A 17,283-nucleotide genomic window follows, 5' to 3' on the forward strand; every position below is an offset into this window, starting at 1 on the left:
TGTTGAGGCTGGCCTCCCACTTGCGATCCTCCTGCCTCAGCCTCCCAAGCTGCTGGGATCACAGGTCTGCGCTACTGCGCCTGGGACGTGAGTGGGCATAGGAGGCCTGTCTGTCCCCAAGCACCAGCATGTGCCCTGTTCTGGATGGCGTTCTCCGCGGGGCCAGGATCTGGAGAGAGGAAAGAAGACAGGGCAGAGGCACCGTCGTTTGTTGTTGGTAAGTTTATTGGCATCACGTTCATCTCTTTACAGAAGAACTCGGCCCACACCTAGGATGTCGACCTCTGGAGGGGAGAGGCTCTCTGGTAAAGCAGGCTACGACGACGCGGGGCGGGTCCTGGGAAGGGGCAGAACTGCCGGGTTCCAACCAAGGGACCAAGGGGCTGGGTGGGCTCATAGAGGGCGCCCGTGAAGGGAGACGGAGGGGAAAAGAAAGAGGAGAAGAAGATCTGCCAGTCTGAGGAGACCACAACCCTGAAAGGAGTGCCTTCTAGAACAAAGGTAGAATCGCTAGGAGGGCAGATCTGGGGGGTTCTGCTTCCCTCTTACGAGCCAGATGCTGATCTACGGGGGGGGGGGGCAGAGCGGGGGTCTCAAGTGTGGAGCGGAAGAGCAAAAGAAAAACAATAATAATAAAAAAGAGAAGGAAAGCGACACTTGTCTGCAATAACAGCCGTTTATCCATTGCACACTGCGGGAGGCGGATCAACCTTTCGGGGTGGGGAGGGGGGAAATTTCGACACAGAAGGATCTAGACCAGTTTTCCCTCTGGAGAGATGAAAAGCTTATCTGTTTTTGGCTCGAGTCTTTGAGAAGAAAAGGCGTCCATCATCCTTGTCGTGGTCACTGTACACAACACTGTCGCTAAGCGGGGGGGGGGGTTCCCGGATTCTGAGCCTCTAGCGCTCTGCCATCCAGATGGGAAAAGGGGGATCCGACCCTCGGCCTTCGGGGACCTGGACACGTCATCCGAGCTCGGGTTCCACTGATGTTGCGCGCGCTTGTGTCTAACCGGTCGCATATATCAATGTCACTCTGGGTCCTCTCCTAGGAAGCCTTACGTAATAAGTGGAGGCTGTAGAAAGAGCTGATTAGTTCAAGGAACAGAGGCCAATGGGGCGTATAAAAGGTGGCCTGGCCGGGGGGAGGGGGGGCCAGGGGGGTGGCACCAGCCTACCCGGGGAGCCTGTGGGGGTGGAGGGGGGGACCACACGACCTTTAAAAAAAATCAGGTGACTCATGAGACACAGATCAACTGTAAACAGTCCTCTCTCCAGTGGACGAAATCGGAGGAGCTTCCCCGGCGGCTCTGGCCAGGGCGGAGAGGGAGCTGGCCTGTCCTGCTGCCGCAAGGGCTCACGGGAGGCCGCTGGCCCCCCCAGGAGCCGCACAGAGGTGGGCTGGTGTGTGTGTGTGTGTGTGTGTGTGTTGGGGTGACGGGGTGGGCTCTGGTGGCAGCGGGGGGAGAGGGCCCTGCTGTTCAGGGGTGAAGGCCTGTGTGTCCTGGGGTGAGGGCTCTGTGCTGGCGCCCACCGCCCCCTCAGCAGCTGCAGGTCTCGGCCGAGGGCTTGGCCCGGTCGTTCTTGTCCAGCTTGATGGGCTCGGGGAATTCGTTGTACAGCTCCACCTCCGTCTCCTGGGCAGGGGAGAGGGCTCGTGACACAGGGGCGCGCTCCAAGGGCCTGCCCGCAAGGAGGCGGGCTCTGGGGTCCCCTCAGGGCACCAGGTGGCAGCAGCACCCAGCATACAGAGATCAGGCCACTCTGGCCAGAAGGCTCCCTGCCCTCTCAGTCCCCCAATCCCCCTTCAATCCCCAACTTTCCAGGTGCGGTGGCACATGCCTATCATTCTTGCTACTCGGGAGGCTGAGGCAGGAGGATCGCAAGTTGGAGGCCAGCCTCAGCCACTTAGCAAAGGTGAGACTGTGGCAGCTCAGCGAGACCCTGTCTGTAAACGTAATATAAAGAAAGGGCTGGGACGGGGCCCAGTGGGTAAGTGCCCCTGGGTTCAATCCCTGGCCCCTAAATAAATAAATAAACAAATGAATAAAAAGGGGGTGAGGGGCTCAAAGAGACTGGCACAGTGAACAGAGCCACAGAGGGCACTTGACCGCTGAGCCCCGTCTCCAGCCCTTTTTAGACTTTATTTAGAGACAGGGTCTCCCTGAGTTGCTTAGGGCCTTGATAAACTACTGAGGCTGGCCTCCAACTGGGATCCTCCTGCCTCAGCCTCCAGAGCTTCTGGGATGACAGGTGGGCACCACGGCTCCAGGTCTTTGGCAGGTTTTAGATGATTCACAAAACAGTGGAATCTGGGAGCTTAAGCGGAGCATGCCGTTCACACCTCCCCGGGCGCACACGTGGGGTCCCTGGCTATCCCCAGGAGAGGCTGCCGGGAGGCCGGGCTGGGCCAGCACCAGGGCAGGGGCGCCCTACCTGCTTCAGCGCGTTCCTTGCGATCGTCTGGAAGGCCTGCTCTACGTTGATGGCCTCCTTGGCACTGGTCTCGAAGTAGGGGATGTTGTTCTTGCTGTAGCACCAGGCCTGGGCGCGCTTCGTGGCCACCTGCGGGACAGCAGCGCACCTGGCACAGCGCTCGGCCCCGCCCGGGAAGGAGGGCGGCCCCTCCACCTCAGCCAGTCGCTGTGCCCGTGGGTAGTTGGTGACCTGGGTCCACTCAAGTCACTTGTGAGAGGAGCAAGAAGCCAGCCCGGGGGTGAGGAGGGGGGATGAGGGGCTTCTCCTAGGGCCTCCGTAGCAGCCTGTCCTGACGTGGGGTCCCCCGGGCCACAGAATCCTGCAGTTCCGCTCCCCATGAACAGTGAAGGGGTCAGGACCACATCTTAAATGAACCTAGCTACGGGATTATGATTCAGGGTCGGTCGTCCCCAGCGGCTCTGGAGGCTGAGGCAGGAGGACCGTAAGGTAGAGGCCAGCCTCGACCACTTAGTGAGGCGCTGAGCAACTCAGAGAGACCCTGTCTCTGAACCCTCCGCCAGCACCTGCCAAAACCCTCTGGCCTCAGCCAAGGACCTCCCACACCCTCGAGGCCCCCGGGGAGCCTCCGTGGGGACACCCGCCGTCCCCAGCACTCACTTGTCTGTTTTCGAGGTCGATCTTGTTCCCCAGCACGACGAAGGGGAAGTTTTCGGGGTCCCGGGGGCTGGCCTGGATGAGGAACTCGTCTCTCCAGCTATCGAGGGTTTTGAAGGTGTTGGGGGCGGTCACGTCAAAGACCAGGACGCAGCAGTCGGCGCCCCTGTAGAAGGCCACGCCGAGGGACTGGAACCGCTCCTGCCCGGCCGTGTCCCAGATCTGCAGAGAGCACGGGGCTGAGCACCAACAGCAAGCGCAGGGGGACGGGGACCGGACGGGGTCCACCCACCACCATCCGCGAACTCGGGGTTCAGGAAGCAGAATTTCACACCGCAGTGTCCAAAGTGACCCTGAAAACCGTGTCTACCAAGGAGGGGACACGGAGTCTGATGCTTCGGGACTCTGCTGGTTACATACATGGATAGAACGGGTGTCAAATTCAAGCCGTAGGCTTCAGACCTGTGTAGTCTGGGGGTGACGGAAATCAATAAACTCACTGAATTGTACATTTCTACCTGCATTTTTTTTTTTGAGGGTACCTGGGATTGAACACAGGTTCACTTAACCCCTGAGCCCCGTCCCCAGCTCTTTTTCTATTTTATTTAGAGACAGGGTCTCGCCAAGTTGCTCAGGGCCTCGTAAGTGGCTGAGGCTGGCCTCCACCTTGTGATCCTCCTGCCTCAGCCTCCCGAGCTGCTGGGATGACAGGCGGGCACCACTGCGCCTGGCAGAAACCCAAAGATTTCTGACCTAAGCTTATTAAGGATGTGAAGAGACCAGTTAGAGCCGGGCATGGAGGTCAGTGCTTGTACTGGCAGCAGCTACTTAACCCAGCACCCTGGGTTCAATCCCTGGGACCAGAAAAGAGCCGAGTTAGAGACGTGCTGAAACACAGGCAGGGCCCGGGAAGGCAGCCAGCGCAAAGACTCAGAACAAACAAAAACTCACCCAGTTAAATGTGAATTTCAAAACAACTAAAAGCAATTTCACGGTGTCTTATTTTGCAGTGTGAAATCCACACTGAGGGCCGGAGGGCAGCTCCCTGAGAGGGCAAGGTCCCCAGGTTCAGGCCCGGGCCTGTCCCCACACTCGCAGAAAACTGAATTTCAACTGCCACCTGGCATTTTCTCCAGGGACACGAGCTGTGGCCCATTATCCACGGGGTGTGGCCATCAGGGGCGGTGGGCGGTGGCGGCCTGGCCTGAAGACACACAGGGAGCAGGGCGGGGCCGCGAGGCTGGGCAGCGGCTCACCTGCATGGTGACTAGTCTGTCGTCCACCATCACCTCCTTGGTCAGGAAGTCGGCTCCTATCGTGGCTTTGTACTGGTTACTGAATTTCTTGTTCACATACTGGTTCATGAGGGACGTCTTCCCAACGCTGAGGGAGAAAAAGCACAAGTCTCAGTCACACAGGAGGGACAGGGACTGACGGTGGCACCTGTAGCTTCTTTTTTTGGTAACAGGGATTGAACCCAGGGTGCTTAACTCCTGAGCCCCGTCCCCAGCCCTTTTTATTTATATTTTATTTAGAGACAGGGTCTCCCTGAGTGGCTCAGGGCCTCCCTAATTTGCTGAGGCTGGCCTCTAACTTGCGATCCTCCTGCCTCAGCCTCCCAAGCTGCTGGGATGACAGGCGTGGGCCACCGATATTTGCAACTCCACAAGGAGCCTGCCTGTTTCGAAGGAGAGCAAGGAACCAAGGCCCCTGTCCCCAAACATCCCTGCATGACACACTGGAAAATGTGCATTTCTGCTGGGCTAAAGATCCAGGGTGGGGTTGGGGGTGGGGCTCAGTGGCAGAGCTGCTGCCTGGCACGCATGAAGCCCGGGTGCCACCCCCAGCTCAGCAACAGACATAAACAAACAAAACCCGGACACAGATGTGCACCAGATGCTGAAAAGCGGCTGGTAAGTTTCGGTTCAGGCGACTCCGGTGACACAACCGGGCATGATTCCTTTCCCTCCCAGAAGGACGTCAGTAAATACACTCCTTCTAAAATAAGCTCCAGGAGTAAGATCGCTCCACGATTCTAAAAATACCACAGTAGTCCCGGGTGCTTCTCTATTTAGTGGTTGTTATTTGGCTTAATGAAGTCATACGAGGAGGCAGCCGCTGGCTTTGAACAGACACCTAATGACATACGCCAAGTTTAAAACCTGAGGCAGAGATTATTTATTTTTTTGGGGGGGAGAAGGGATTGATCTCAGTGGCACCCAACCCCTGAGCCACATTCTCAGACCTTTTTCTATTTTATTTAGAGACAGGGTCTCACTGAGTTGCTTAGCACCTCGCCTTTGCTGAGGCTGGCCTCCACCTTGCGATCCTCCTGCCTCAGCCTCCCGAGCTGCTGGGAGGACAGGTGTGCACCACTGCACCTGGCCCGAGGCAGAGATTATTACCAATTTGTAACCAGACCAGAATCTACCTCAAAGCAAGCTTCTCCAAGGATTTTTTTCAGCAGAAGACCATGTGTGATTGTTTTGGTGACCAGGTTAGAGCAGGCTCAAGATAACAGAAAAGCCTGCCTCATGACCAACAGTATCACCTTGCTTTCCCACAAAGGGACAAGTTTGTGCTCATGTGCAGAGGACCTGAGAGCATACCTAGCCCCAGGCCCAGACCACCTGCACCAGACCTTCCAGGGGAGGCGGGGGGCCGCGAGGGAACAAGGGCCGGGGATCCTTTTCCGGCAAGTCCATGAAACACAGGCCCCAGAGCAGAGTCCTGACAGCACAGGGCTTGCAGGAGCAGGGGACCGAGAGCCCACCCCGCTGGTCTGGGGCCAGACAAATACGAGCTTGTTCAAGGCTCCTCCAGATTCCAGTAAGGCAGCCAAGAGCAAAACCACCCGCCTTGGCTTTTGTTTTTGTTCTTGGTCCTAGGGATTGAGTGTCCGAGGGGCACTCGACTGAGCCCCGTCCCCAGCTCTATTTTGTATTTTATTTAGAGACAGGGTCCTGCTGAGTTGCTTAGGGCCTCACTAAGTGGCTGAGGCTGGCTTTGAACTCGAGATCCTCCTGCCTCAGCCTCCCAAGTCGCTGGGATGACAGGCGTGCGCCACTGCATCTGGCTAATTTTCAGTGTGAGTTTTGAAAACAGGCCTCCAAGTCGTCACAGGTCACATCAGACACCAGGTCTGGAAGGCCTCCCAGAGCATTTAATGAGCCCCTAGAGTTAGTTCCTCGTTGGGTGGGAAATCTGGACGCAGACCCTGGCCTTGGGGTCTCAGGCCAGCATCACAGGACAATGTCACCCAGGCCTGCAGAAGCCACGTCTGGTGGGCAGATGCCAGCAGCAGGAATCTCCCTGAGCAGGACTCTCTAGTCTGGCTGCTGGGAGCAGAGGGCAGTCCGCGAAGCTGGCCACTATTAGGTAAGTTCAAAAAGCATCCTTGTCCCTTAACAGTCATGCGAGCCACCAGGGAACACGGGTTACATAATAAGGGACCATTCAAATGTTTTCAGGACCCTAAGCAGCAGGGAGGGAAAGGCCCAGAGCAGAATAGGGTGATGTCAGGCAGCCCAGGGGCGTGGTCTGGGGAGGGCGTGGTCTGGGAGGGCGTGGTCTGGGGAGGGCGTGGTCTGGGGAGGGCGTGGTCTGGGGAGGGCGTGGTCTGGGGAGGGCGTGGTCTGGGGAGGGCGTGGTCTGGGGAGGGCGTGGTCTGGGGAGGGCGTGGTCTGGGGAGGGCGTGGTCTGGGGAGGGCGTGGTCTGGGCAGGGCGTGGTCTGGGCAGGGCGTGGTCTGGGAGGGCGTGGGGAAAGCGGTGCTCCCAGCCAACAGGGCAGCTGGGCATCCTGGGGAACACTCACCCCGAGTCTCCCAGGATGATCACCTTGAGCAGCACTTTCTTCCTCGAGGTCATGCTTCACACTGCGGGAGGAAAGGAGAGGGAACCATGAGCAGAGGGAGCAGAAGGAGAAGCGAGCCCGGGGCAGGGCCCGTCACGAGAATCCTGGACCCAAGAGCCCGGCTGGGGGGACAGGGTGTCCTCAACCCCCCAGGTGGCAGAGCTCAGCCCTCGATCACTCACACCTCTGCTGAAGGGCCACTTCCTCAGGCGACCCCTGCGACTCAAGGGCCCAGCGCTCCCAACTTCTCGTCCTGGGGTCTGAACTCAGGGGCGCTTAACCTATGAGCCCCTTTTTCTATTTTATTTAGAGCCAGGGTGTCGCAGTTGCTCAGGGCCTCGCTAAGGGGCTGAGGCTGGCCTCCAACTCGCGATCCTCCTGCCTCGGCCTCCTGATCTGCTGGGATGACAGGCGGCGCCAGGCCCCCTCCATTAAATACTGTCATTGGCATTAAGGTGGCATACGGCATAGGGATGATCTCAATTCTTCCCTTGCTAAGGGAGGTTTGTTAACTAATATGAGTATTTTAAAGGCCCTTGAAATAGAATGACAACTTGTTTTCTCCAGAACAGCTTTTTCTCTAATTTTTTTTTTAGTTGTAGGTGGGCACAATACCTTTATTTCACTTATTTATTTTTATGAGGTGCTGAGGATGGAACCCAGGGGCACTCTACCACTAAGCTACAATCCCAGCCATTTTTTATTTTGAGGCGGTGTCTCATTAAGTTTCCAAGGCTGGCCTCCAACTTGCGATCCTCCTGCCTCAGCCTCTGGAGCACCTGGGATTACAGGAAGACAGTGGGTGCTGTGCCCAACTTAGAACTGTAGGCTTTGAAGGTACCAACTTGAACTTGAACCAGCTCCAAACACTGAGAAATGCCTCTCTCCAGTGATATTGTGTGTGTGTGTGTGTGTGTGTGTGTGTTTGTTTTAAACTGGGAACTGAAACCAAGGGCACTTTACCACAGAGCTATATCCCCAGCCCTTTTTATTTTTTGAGACAAACTACCCAGCCTGGCCTCCAACTATTGATCCTCCTGCATCGGCCTCCCAAGTAGCTAGGATTGTAGGCACTGCCACCACACCTGGCCTGCTATGTTATCCAAGACTGTGCTCTGTACCTGACCATGAAACAAATCCAAATCACTCTGCCTTCCAAACCAGCAGACGTCAAGGCTCACAGCAAGGTAGGTAAGCAATATTGCTCATTAGGTTTTGGGAAAGGTCTTGGAGAGGCATCTGAAGTCACATACCACCATGACTCTGGTCAAGAAGTTGAACAGCGGGTCTGGTTACAGACACACTCTATTATTTTGGGGGTGGGGTGGGTGGGTACTGGGAACTGAATCCAGGAGCACTTACCACTGAGCCACACTTTATTTCATTTGGAGATAGGGTCTCGCAGAGTTGCTGAGGCTGGCCTCGAACTTGCGATCCTCCTGCCTCAGCCTCCTGCCCCAGAGGAGCTTTAATTGGAGTGAGCAGTCTGGTCAACAAACAGCTTCTAGATAATTCAATTCCAGTGACTAAGTGGGCACAGCTACGGGGTTGTGAAGAAGCAGAAGGCTGGGGACCTCTTTCCAGAGACGACCATAAAATGCCAAAGTGAAATCAAAAGCAACCTCAACAGGACCTACAAGCCAGGAGGGGAAGGAAGTGGGGCTGGCTGCAGAACACAGCTTTGCTTGATGAGCAAAGGGAACAGAGATACAAACAGCCGGGCGCAACGGTGCACGCCCTGTCACTCCAGAGGCTTGGGAGGCTGAGGCAGGAGGATGGCAAGGTGGAGGCCAGCCTCACCAACTTAGTGAGGCTCTAAGTGACTCAGCGAGACCCTGTCTCTAAATAAAATACTTTTAAAAAAGGTGACAGATGGGAGGAGCTGACCTCTGCAGGTGTCTAGTGTCTGGTAGGCCAGATGACACTGTCACGGCCCAGGGCTTGACAAACACCCACAGAAATTCCTAATGGTTCCAACAGCAAGACCGAACCCAGGTACATGAGAAGGAACGGTCCTCCTGGGGACTGTCAACAATCCTTGGCTGTGACATCTTACTTGCTGTTAATCCCTGACAAGCTTCAGAGAAGGCGCAGTGGGAACTGTCAGGGGACTGGAAGGAGAGAGGGGGGACGGTTGGGGTGTCCACAGAGCAGCTGGGGACCAGGGGCTGGGCGGAGTTCCCTGGGGCCTGGCCAAGGAGACAGCTGGGAGGTGGCGGAGGCCCCAGGACCTGGGGCCACCCAAGCCAGGGCCTAGGCGGGTGCAGGAGAGCAGCCACCCAGTGCCAAATGCCTGGTCCAGGTGAGCTTCCTGCTCCTCTGACTGTCCCCACAGCGCCGTGACCTCAGGCAGGCCTGGCTCCCCTGGGAGTCCCCATGTCCAGGCACCCGAGGCCTGGCTCCCTGAACACCACTCCCCATGTGGCAGAGACCAGATGGGCTTTTTGTGCTGTAGATACCTACCCTCAGGTGGCTGCCCTGTTGAGGCTCGTCCCCTAGGCCCACCTGAGGTGGAGGGACGCTAGATTCTCTTATTCAAATAAAGATTCTTAAGTTGGGCGCGGGCGCATGCGCGTTATCCCAGCGGCTCGGGAGGCTGAGGCAGGAGGGTCGCCCGCGGGTCTGTGGACAGCGTCTGTCTGTTTGGCGGGCCTGGGCGCTGAACCTCGGGCTTTGCACCTGTCGCGCAAACCGGGGGGCTCTGTCCCCAGCCCGTTCTATTTTGATTTGAGACAGGATCTCACCCAGTGGCCCAGGGTAGCCCCAAATTCGGTGAGTCACTGTGCCCAGTGGACAACGTGGTTTAAATCCAGTCCTATTTCCAAATATTGTCAGGACCTTGGGCAAAAATTTCTCAGCTCTCACACCAAGAGCACAATCCCTAAAAAGGGCTGCCAAACTGGATGCCATCAAAATTAAGAACTTCTGCTCTTTTTTGGGGGGTAGGTGGGTGGAGGTACTGGGAACTGAACCCAGGGGTACTTCATCACTCCAGCCCTGTGTTAATATTTGATTTAGAGACAGGGTCTCGCTGAGTTGCTCAGGGACTTGCAAAGTGGCTGAGGCTGGCCTCCACCTTGCGATCCTCCTGCCTCAGCCTCCCGAACTGCTGGGAGGCCCAACTGGACTGTTTTGATATGACATCTTAACTACACCTGGCCAGGCAGCTGGGCTTCTTCACCCCTGCTGCTCAGTGACGCTGTGCTTCAATGGAATAACATCTCAGCCCGTGCTCACCATCTGTGCATCTCACATGCACTCACCCTTCCTAGCCCAGGTCACCCCGAGTATATGACATCTCCTTAAAATGAGGACCGACCCCCCCTTTTTTTGGTACCAGGGATTTAACTCAGGGGCCCTTGACCCCTGAGCCCCCTCCACAGCCCTATTTTGTGTTTTATTGAGAGACAGGGTCTCACTGAGTTGCTTAGGGCCTCGCTCAGTGGCTGAGGCTGGCCTCCACCTTGCGATCCTCCTGCCTCAGCCTCCCGAGCTGCTGGGATGACAGGTGTGCGCCACTGCGCCCGGCTCCCCTGAGGTTTTAGTTGGTCCCAGTCCCAATCCTCTGGGCTGCTGTGATGACCCCTCAGGCTGGGCAGGTGTCACACAGACACTGGCTGCTCACAGTTCCAGAGGCACAGAAGTCAAAGATCAAGGTGCTAATGAGTGTGGCACATGGTGAGTGTCACCCCTCACGGACGGCTGGTGCCTTCTAGGTGTCCCCATGTGGCAGAAGGGGTAGAGTGGCTTCCTTCGATTCTTCCCTGAGGGCACAAATTCCACTTCTGAAAGACCCCACCTTAATACTGACCACGTGTCCTAGGGGGACCCTCTACCTAGACAGGAACAAGGGCAAAACCACATCATCCTGGTCTACTCCATCGGACACAGGTGACTCTGTGCCACCAACCCTTCTGCTGGACAGCAAGCCAGGACAGTGCGCGACGCTGGGTCACAACGACAACGTCAGACAGCCCAAGAGGTCCTGTGTGAATACTGTTGGGAGCACGGGATGGGTCCCTAGCACACATGGTGCGAGGGACAGGGCCACATGGGCCATGCTCTTCCCCTCTGGCTTCCTGATTTTAAAATTACCTCCCAAGAACGTCTGGAAATCAAAAGCCAAGAGCTGCCCGTGATTTCCTAGGAGATCCAAGACAACTCTGCACCACTGAGGCACAAACTCGTCCTTTTTTTTGGGTGGGGGAACACAAATTCGGATGAACAAGACTATTTCATTAAAGATGGTACTCAGGGGCTGGGGATGTGGCTCAAGCGGTAGCGCGCTCGCCTGGCATGCGTGCGGCCCGGGTTCGATCCTCAGCACCACATACAAAGATGTTGTGTCTGCCGAGAACTAAGAAATAAATATTAAAAAAATTCTCTCTCTCTCTCCCTCTTTCTCACTCTCTCTTTAAAAAAAAAAAAAAAAAAAAAGATGGTACTCAGTGGGCGCAGTGGGGCACGCCTGTCATCCCAGCTGCTCCGGAGGCTGAGGCAGGAGGATTGCAAATTGGAGGCCAGCCTCAGCCACTCAGCGAGGCCCTGTCTTTATATAGGCCGTGATGACCTTAATAACCATGGTTAACCCTATCACTCACTGTCATTAACCGTGGAACAGACATTGTAAGGCACCTTTGAAGTACCGTCACAAAGATACACACTACCAGGCACATACCTACTGCATACATACGTACATATACACTATGATGCACCCTGTAATCCCACCTGCTTGGGAGGCTGAGGCAGGAGGATCACAAGTCGAAGGCCAGCCTCAGAAACTTAGTGAGATTCTGTCTCAAAATTTAAAAAGGGGGCTGTGGATGGGGCTGGGTGTGTGTGTGTGTGACATGCGCGAGGACCTGGGCCCAATCTCTAGTACAGAAAGAAACTACTGTCCCCATCCCTGTGGATACCCCCCATTACCCCCCCCAAAAAACCCACCAAATCAACTAACCACTTTTAAAACTAGGCAAGTGTTCTGCATCTCTTAGCCCCACACCCTCTTTCCTGAGACGGGGTCTAAGGGCCAATGCTGGCTGCCCTTGAACTTAATGATCCTCGCGCCTCAGCCTCCAGAGTAATGGCATTGAAGGCTGTGCCCGTCTTCAGGGAGAGACTCAACTCAGGGGGAGTTTTTTTGGGGGGGTCGAACTCAGGGACACTCAATCCTTGAGCCCCGCCCTATTTTGTTGTATTTTATTTAGAGACAGGGTCTCCCTGAGTTGCTTAGGGCCTCGCCATTGCAGAGGCTGGCCTCCAACTTGCAATCCTCCTGCCTCAGCCTCCAGAGCCTCTGGGATGACAGGTGTGCGCCACTGCGACAGGCCCAACCAATCCTTTTTTGTTTCAATGCCGCCAGGAGTTTTGAATTTATTAGCATCAAGTTATAAAAAGCACCCTTCGTGATGATCTATGTGACGCGCTGCGGTAGACCTTATATAACTTGCAGGGGGAAGACATCCAAGCCACCCTTCCCACGATACAATTTTGCTGCACTGAATACCACAAGGTTTATTTTTATTTTACAACAGATTAAACAAAAAAAGCTCACTTTAAGGTCACTGGCAAGATGGGGTGAGACCTGCGGCCAAGTTCAGGGGAAAGCAAGAGTCAAGACAAAGGCTCCCTCCGTCTTGCAGCCCAGAGGAGGTCAATGCTGGGGGAAGGCCGTCCCAGGTGGGTGGCAAGGCCACGTGACAAAATGAAGCCCAGTGCCTCCTGGGGGTGCCGAGGACCCCCTGATCCATTCAGTACACTGACTTCTGTGCATCCGGGTCCTGACCCCGTAATTCAGCTACCCCCTACCTTTTGGCCCTAAGGATTGAACCCAAGGGCCCTTGACCCCTGAGTCCCGTCCCCAGCCCTTTTTATCTTTTATTTAGAGACAGGGTCTCCCTGAGTTGCTCAGGGCCTCACTAAGTGGCTGAGGCTGGCCTCCACCTGGCGATCCTCCTGCCTCAGCCTCCCGAGCTGCTGGGATGACAGGCGTGCGCCACTAGATGGCCTCATTTCTGGAGAAGAGTCGGCTGTGCAGAACCACGTCCTGAAGATCTAAATAAAGGACTGTGAGCTCAGACGTCAGGCCGACCAGGAGGCAAGTCTTAACATGCAAGGACTACTCAGAGATGAGTGACCTTACAATCAGCATTGGTTCATTTGCCAAGTGCCTGAGATAAGAAGATGACTCAGGGGTTCTCCTGCTTTGGGCCTGGTTTAATGAGATGCTGCGTAAGCAAACAGGGGACAATGGTGTATCTGTGATGCTGCAGGAATACAGTCAAGGCTTCTTTTCTTTTGGTACCAGAGATTGAATCCTGGGACACTTAACCACTGAGCCCCATCCCCAGCCCTTTTTCTATTTTATTTGCTTAAGGCTTAAGGCTTAAGGCTTTCCTAAGTGGCTGAGGCTGGCCTCCAACTTGCGATCCTCCTGCCTCAGCCTCCTGAGCCGCTGGGATTATAGGTGTGTGCCACTGTGTCCGCTTCAGGGGTGGGATGTGGTTGAGTTTAGCGAACCCCAACTTTAAAATGTGTGTATGTGTATGTATATGAGTTGCTATAGTTGAAGGTCCGAAACGACAAACAATTGTCATCAGGAGAAACTCTCAACACATAATAAGGTCTGGAACTGATCAGGAATCCAGCCTAGACCTCAGATGGAGGCTTACAGAAAGCTTTCCAAAAAGGAGGCTGAATCTCTAAGCTGAGCACAGAGATGGTCTTCCATCCAGGGTAAGGACTTAGCAGAAAAGTCACCACTAGTCCCACGTGTCATATCTCAGTATAAGCTAGAAGCTGAGTATCTCTCTGAAGCTGTTTCCTTGAACTTGGCCACTACACTGGGCTTTTCTAAAGCTTTTAAGACAAAAAAGTATCCCTTTGCTGGGTGTGATGGCACATGCCTATAATCCCAGCAGCTCGGGAGGCTGAGGCAGGAGGATCACGAGGCTGGGGTTGTGGCTCAGTGGTAGAGCGCTTGCTTCCTACGTGGGAGGCACTGGGTTTGATCCTCAGCAGCACATAAAAATGAATAAATAAAATAAAGGTACTGTGTCCATCTGCAAGTAAAAAAATTAAAAAAAAAAAAGAAGGCCAGCCTCAACCAAAGCAAGGCCCTAAGCAACTCAGCGAGACCCTGTCTCTAAATACCCTAACGGGGCCTGCCCACTTGAGGTTTCGGGGAACGAGGTCCCTGCGACTCTCCAGCACAAGCTAAGCTCTTCAGTGAAGGAGGAAATGCTAACCAGGGCGTCCCAGGTTTTATAACACTTTGCTTCTATTTTGAAAGTTCCACCACTGCAAAATAGGCTGAGAGAAACTCAAATTAAAAAAAAGTCATCCCCAATTTGTGCCTGCCATAACTCAGCCAGAGAAAGGTTCGTCCACTTCGTGAGGCCCCCCAGGCCGGGCTCAGTGGCACATGCCTGTCATCCCAGCAGCTCTGGAGGCTGAGGCAGGAGGATCGCAAGGTGGAGGCCAGCATCAGCCACTTAGCAAGGCCCTGAGCAACTCAGGGAGACCCTGTCTCTAAACAGGGCTGGGGATGGGGCTGAGGGGTTAAGTGCCCCTGAGTGCCATCCTCAGTGCCCTCCCCCTAAGGATCCCCTGCCTGAAGCCATCCATGATTCACAGGAGAACTGGGCTGTGTGTCACCTGAGCAATAAATACTGAAGCCATTAGGCAGGGAAGGCGGCTTTGGGGAACTCCCAGTCGGAATCCACGGGTTTGAGAAGGCCCCGAGCCAGGCAGTGCCCTGTTCTTGGTCCCTCTCAAGTTCTAGCCCAGCCCAGAGACAGCGAGGAGCTGTTGGGGGGACACAGCCTCTGGGGGCTGGGTGTGGCCTGCCAGCATGCCCGTCAACCTGAGTGCTGCAAGCTCCGCCCACTGGAAAGCTGACGTCCTCGATGTACTTCGAGGGGCTGAGACACGGTTTAGCCCGCCTTCTTGCTCTGGGACAGCGCTTCAATGTCACTGGGAAACCACATTTCACGAGGAGAGGCCTGTCTGTGGATCAGCTGATGATGTAGGGTGGCTCTCTTTTTTCTGTTTTTCTTGGTCCTGGGGATTGAACCCAGGGCTGCTCAACCCCTGAGCCCCCTCCCCAGCCCTTTTCATATTTTCTTTAGAGACAGGGTCTTCAGGAGTTTGCTTAGGGCCTAAGCTGTTGAAGCTGGCCTCCAACTTGTGATCCTCCTGCCTCAGCCTCCGAAACCCCACTGGGATGACCGGTGTGGGCCACTGCAACTGGCTTTGAGTTTATTTTATTTTTTTTTCCTTTGGTTGGTGTTATTCTGGGAACATATAGCTGTCCCCCACCCCTTCGTTTTGTCCTGGTGCATTATAGCTGGACATACTGGTGACATGTCACATAATCGCTCAGGCACACAACACAACAATAGCATCTGGCCAAGATCACTCCCCTTATTTCCCCCTTTCTCTGTCTCAGTTCCTCCCTGATGAGATTGAGTTTTGAGAAATGTACTTTGCAGTGATTTGATCCTTGTGCAAACACCCTGGGTGTGTTTACGCAGGCTCAGACGGCTCCAGGGCCACCAGGTACCTAACTGTTGGGGCTCAGTATCATCAACGCAGCTTGTTGCTGACCAAGACGTCATGACGCATCACGTGGAGAAGGGGTCCTAGGTTTTAGGCATGCACTTGGGGTCCCAAAAGGTGTCCCCTGAAGATCAGGGGACAGCTACTGTACTGTATTTCTCTGCTGCAGGATTGCCTTTGGGTTCTTTAGACATAATTCCTCTCTTTCTTAATATTCTTTAAAAAAAGATTTTTTTTTTTTTTTTGGTCCCAGGGATTGAACCCAGGGGTGCTTAGCCACTGAGCCCCAGCCCCAGCCCTTTTCTGTATTTTATTTAGAGACAAGATTCTAGCTCAACGGGGTGGAGGGACCAACCTTTAGAATACCTTGCATTGCCCCTTGCTGAGCACTGGTCTCCGTGTGTTGGTGTCATTTAATTTAAATATCAGTGCCCCCTTCTGATCTCTAGACATGGACCAAATTCAATCGTTTCTTGAAATGCTGCCAGTTGTCTCAGCAGCCAATGCACACCTATACCTGCAGGACACACAGATGTGATCTGTCCTCTGGCTGAGATAAACAGTGACAAGTCACTGATGGAGTGTCTTCCTTACCCCACCCCCCAGAGAAGAGAAGAGGACCTCGGGAAAGGGTGTGAGATGCAGCAGAAGGAAATGAAGACCTGCAGAGGCTCACGCCTGTCAACCAGCAGCTCGGGAGGCTGAGGCAGGAGGATCGCAAGTGGGAGGCCAGCCTCAGCCACTGAGCAAGGCCCTAAGCAACTCAGGGAGACCCTGTCTCTAAATAAAATACAAAATGGGCTGGGGATGGGGCTCAGGGGTCAAGTGCCCCTGGGTTCAATCCCTGGTTAAAAAAAAAAAAAAAAAATCTGTCATTTTTGTATGTCAACGCCACCCCGCCCTGCAAAAATAAATAAATAAACAAATACAGAGATAAATTAAAACCCTAGGAATTTCATAGGGCTCGACACTGTCACCAGCTGAGACAGGACAAAGATTTGTTTTTAAGATGCGCCTTTGTAATATCAACATATCCTCACACCTACTGTCACACACACACAGAACTCAAGGGCCCCTAAAGTCTGCTACCAAAGTTCTATCTTCCTACCAACTGCCCACCCTCTCCTGTAGGTGGCTCTTCATGGATCAAATAGCCAAGAGAAAACTCTCTCCAGGGCAAAGCCTGCAAAGCCCTGGCATTCTCCAAGCAACACCCAGCACCCAGCATCAGAACCCAGCACCCAGCACCCAGCACCCAGCACCCAGAACTCAGCACCCAGCACCCACAATGCTTGCAGCAGAGGAGGACACGTCCCTCCCCCAGCACCAGGGTTAGGACTTGGTGTTCTCTATGGCAGCAGGGGCAGCAGAAGAGCCAACTAGACTCTCAGGTTCTCAGAAGCAAGCACGGTCTTAACAGCTGAAGTCACTCACTACCGCCACACGCCAGGCCAGCCAGCACCAGCGACCTTTCAGAGAGAACAAGAGAGCAGAGGGCAGACCTGGCTGACCTGGGGCACTCCTGCTCTCTCCATCTAGAGGGCCACTGTTGCCGGGCGTGGGGGTACACGTGTGATCCCAGTAGCCCTGGAGGCTGAGGCAGGAGGATCGCAAATTGGAGGCCAGCCTCAGTAACTTAGCGAGGCCTTGAGCAACTCAGGGAGGAGGCCACTCAAAACAGTGGCCTCTAAATGATACATAAAAAGGGCTGGGGCTGGGGGCTGGGTTGTGGCTCAGTGGCAGAGCACTTGCCTGGTGCATGAGAGGCACCGGTTCTA

The 17,283-nt window shown here is 54.7% G+C and overlaps 1 protein-coding gene across 1 annotated transcript in view; it reads right to left on the minus strand.

Annotated features, from left to right (window-relative positions):
• Window positions 1-207: 207 nt before the first annotated feature.
• The window catches only part of Rab7a (RAB7A, member RAS oncogene family), a 30,515-nt gene continuing 13,439 nt past the window's right edge, over window positions 208-17,283 (minus strand). The window contains exons 2-6 of the mRNA XM_046466958.2: window positions 6,908-6,968; window positions 4,349-4,475; window positions 3,096-3,314; window positions 2,436-2,564; window positions 208-1,636 (exon numbers count right to left, since the gene is read on the minus strand). Coding sequence (XP_046322914.1) covers window positions 1,541-1,636; window positions 2,436-2,564; window positions 3,096-3,314; window positions 4,349-4,475; window positions 6,908-6,960 — 624 coding nt within the window. The 5' untranslated portion in view covers window positions 6,961-6,968 and the 3' untranslated portion in view covers window positions 208-1,540. The remainder of the gene's footprint in view (window positions 1,637-2,435; window positions 2,565-3,095; window positions 3,315-4,348; window positions 4,476-6,907; window positions 6,969-17,283) is intronic.

This window comes from Marmota monax, unplaced genomic scaffold (genome assembly GCF_021218885.2).
Source record: "Marmota monax isolate L192 unplaced genomic scaffold, Marmota_monax_Labrador192_F-V1.1 WCK01_AAM20220418_F8-fsc00249, whole genome shotgun sequence".
Taxonomy (NCBI): Eukaryota; Metazoa; Chordata; class Mammalia; order Rodentia; family Sciuridae; genus Marmota; species Marmota monax.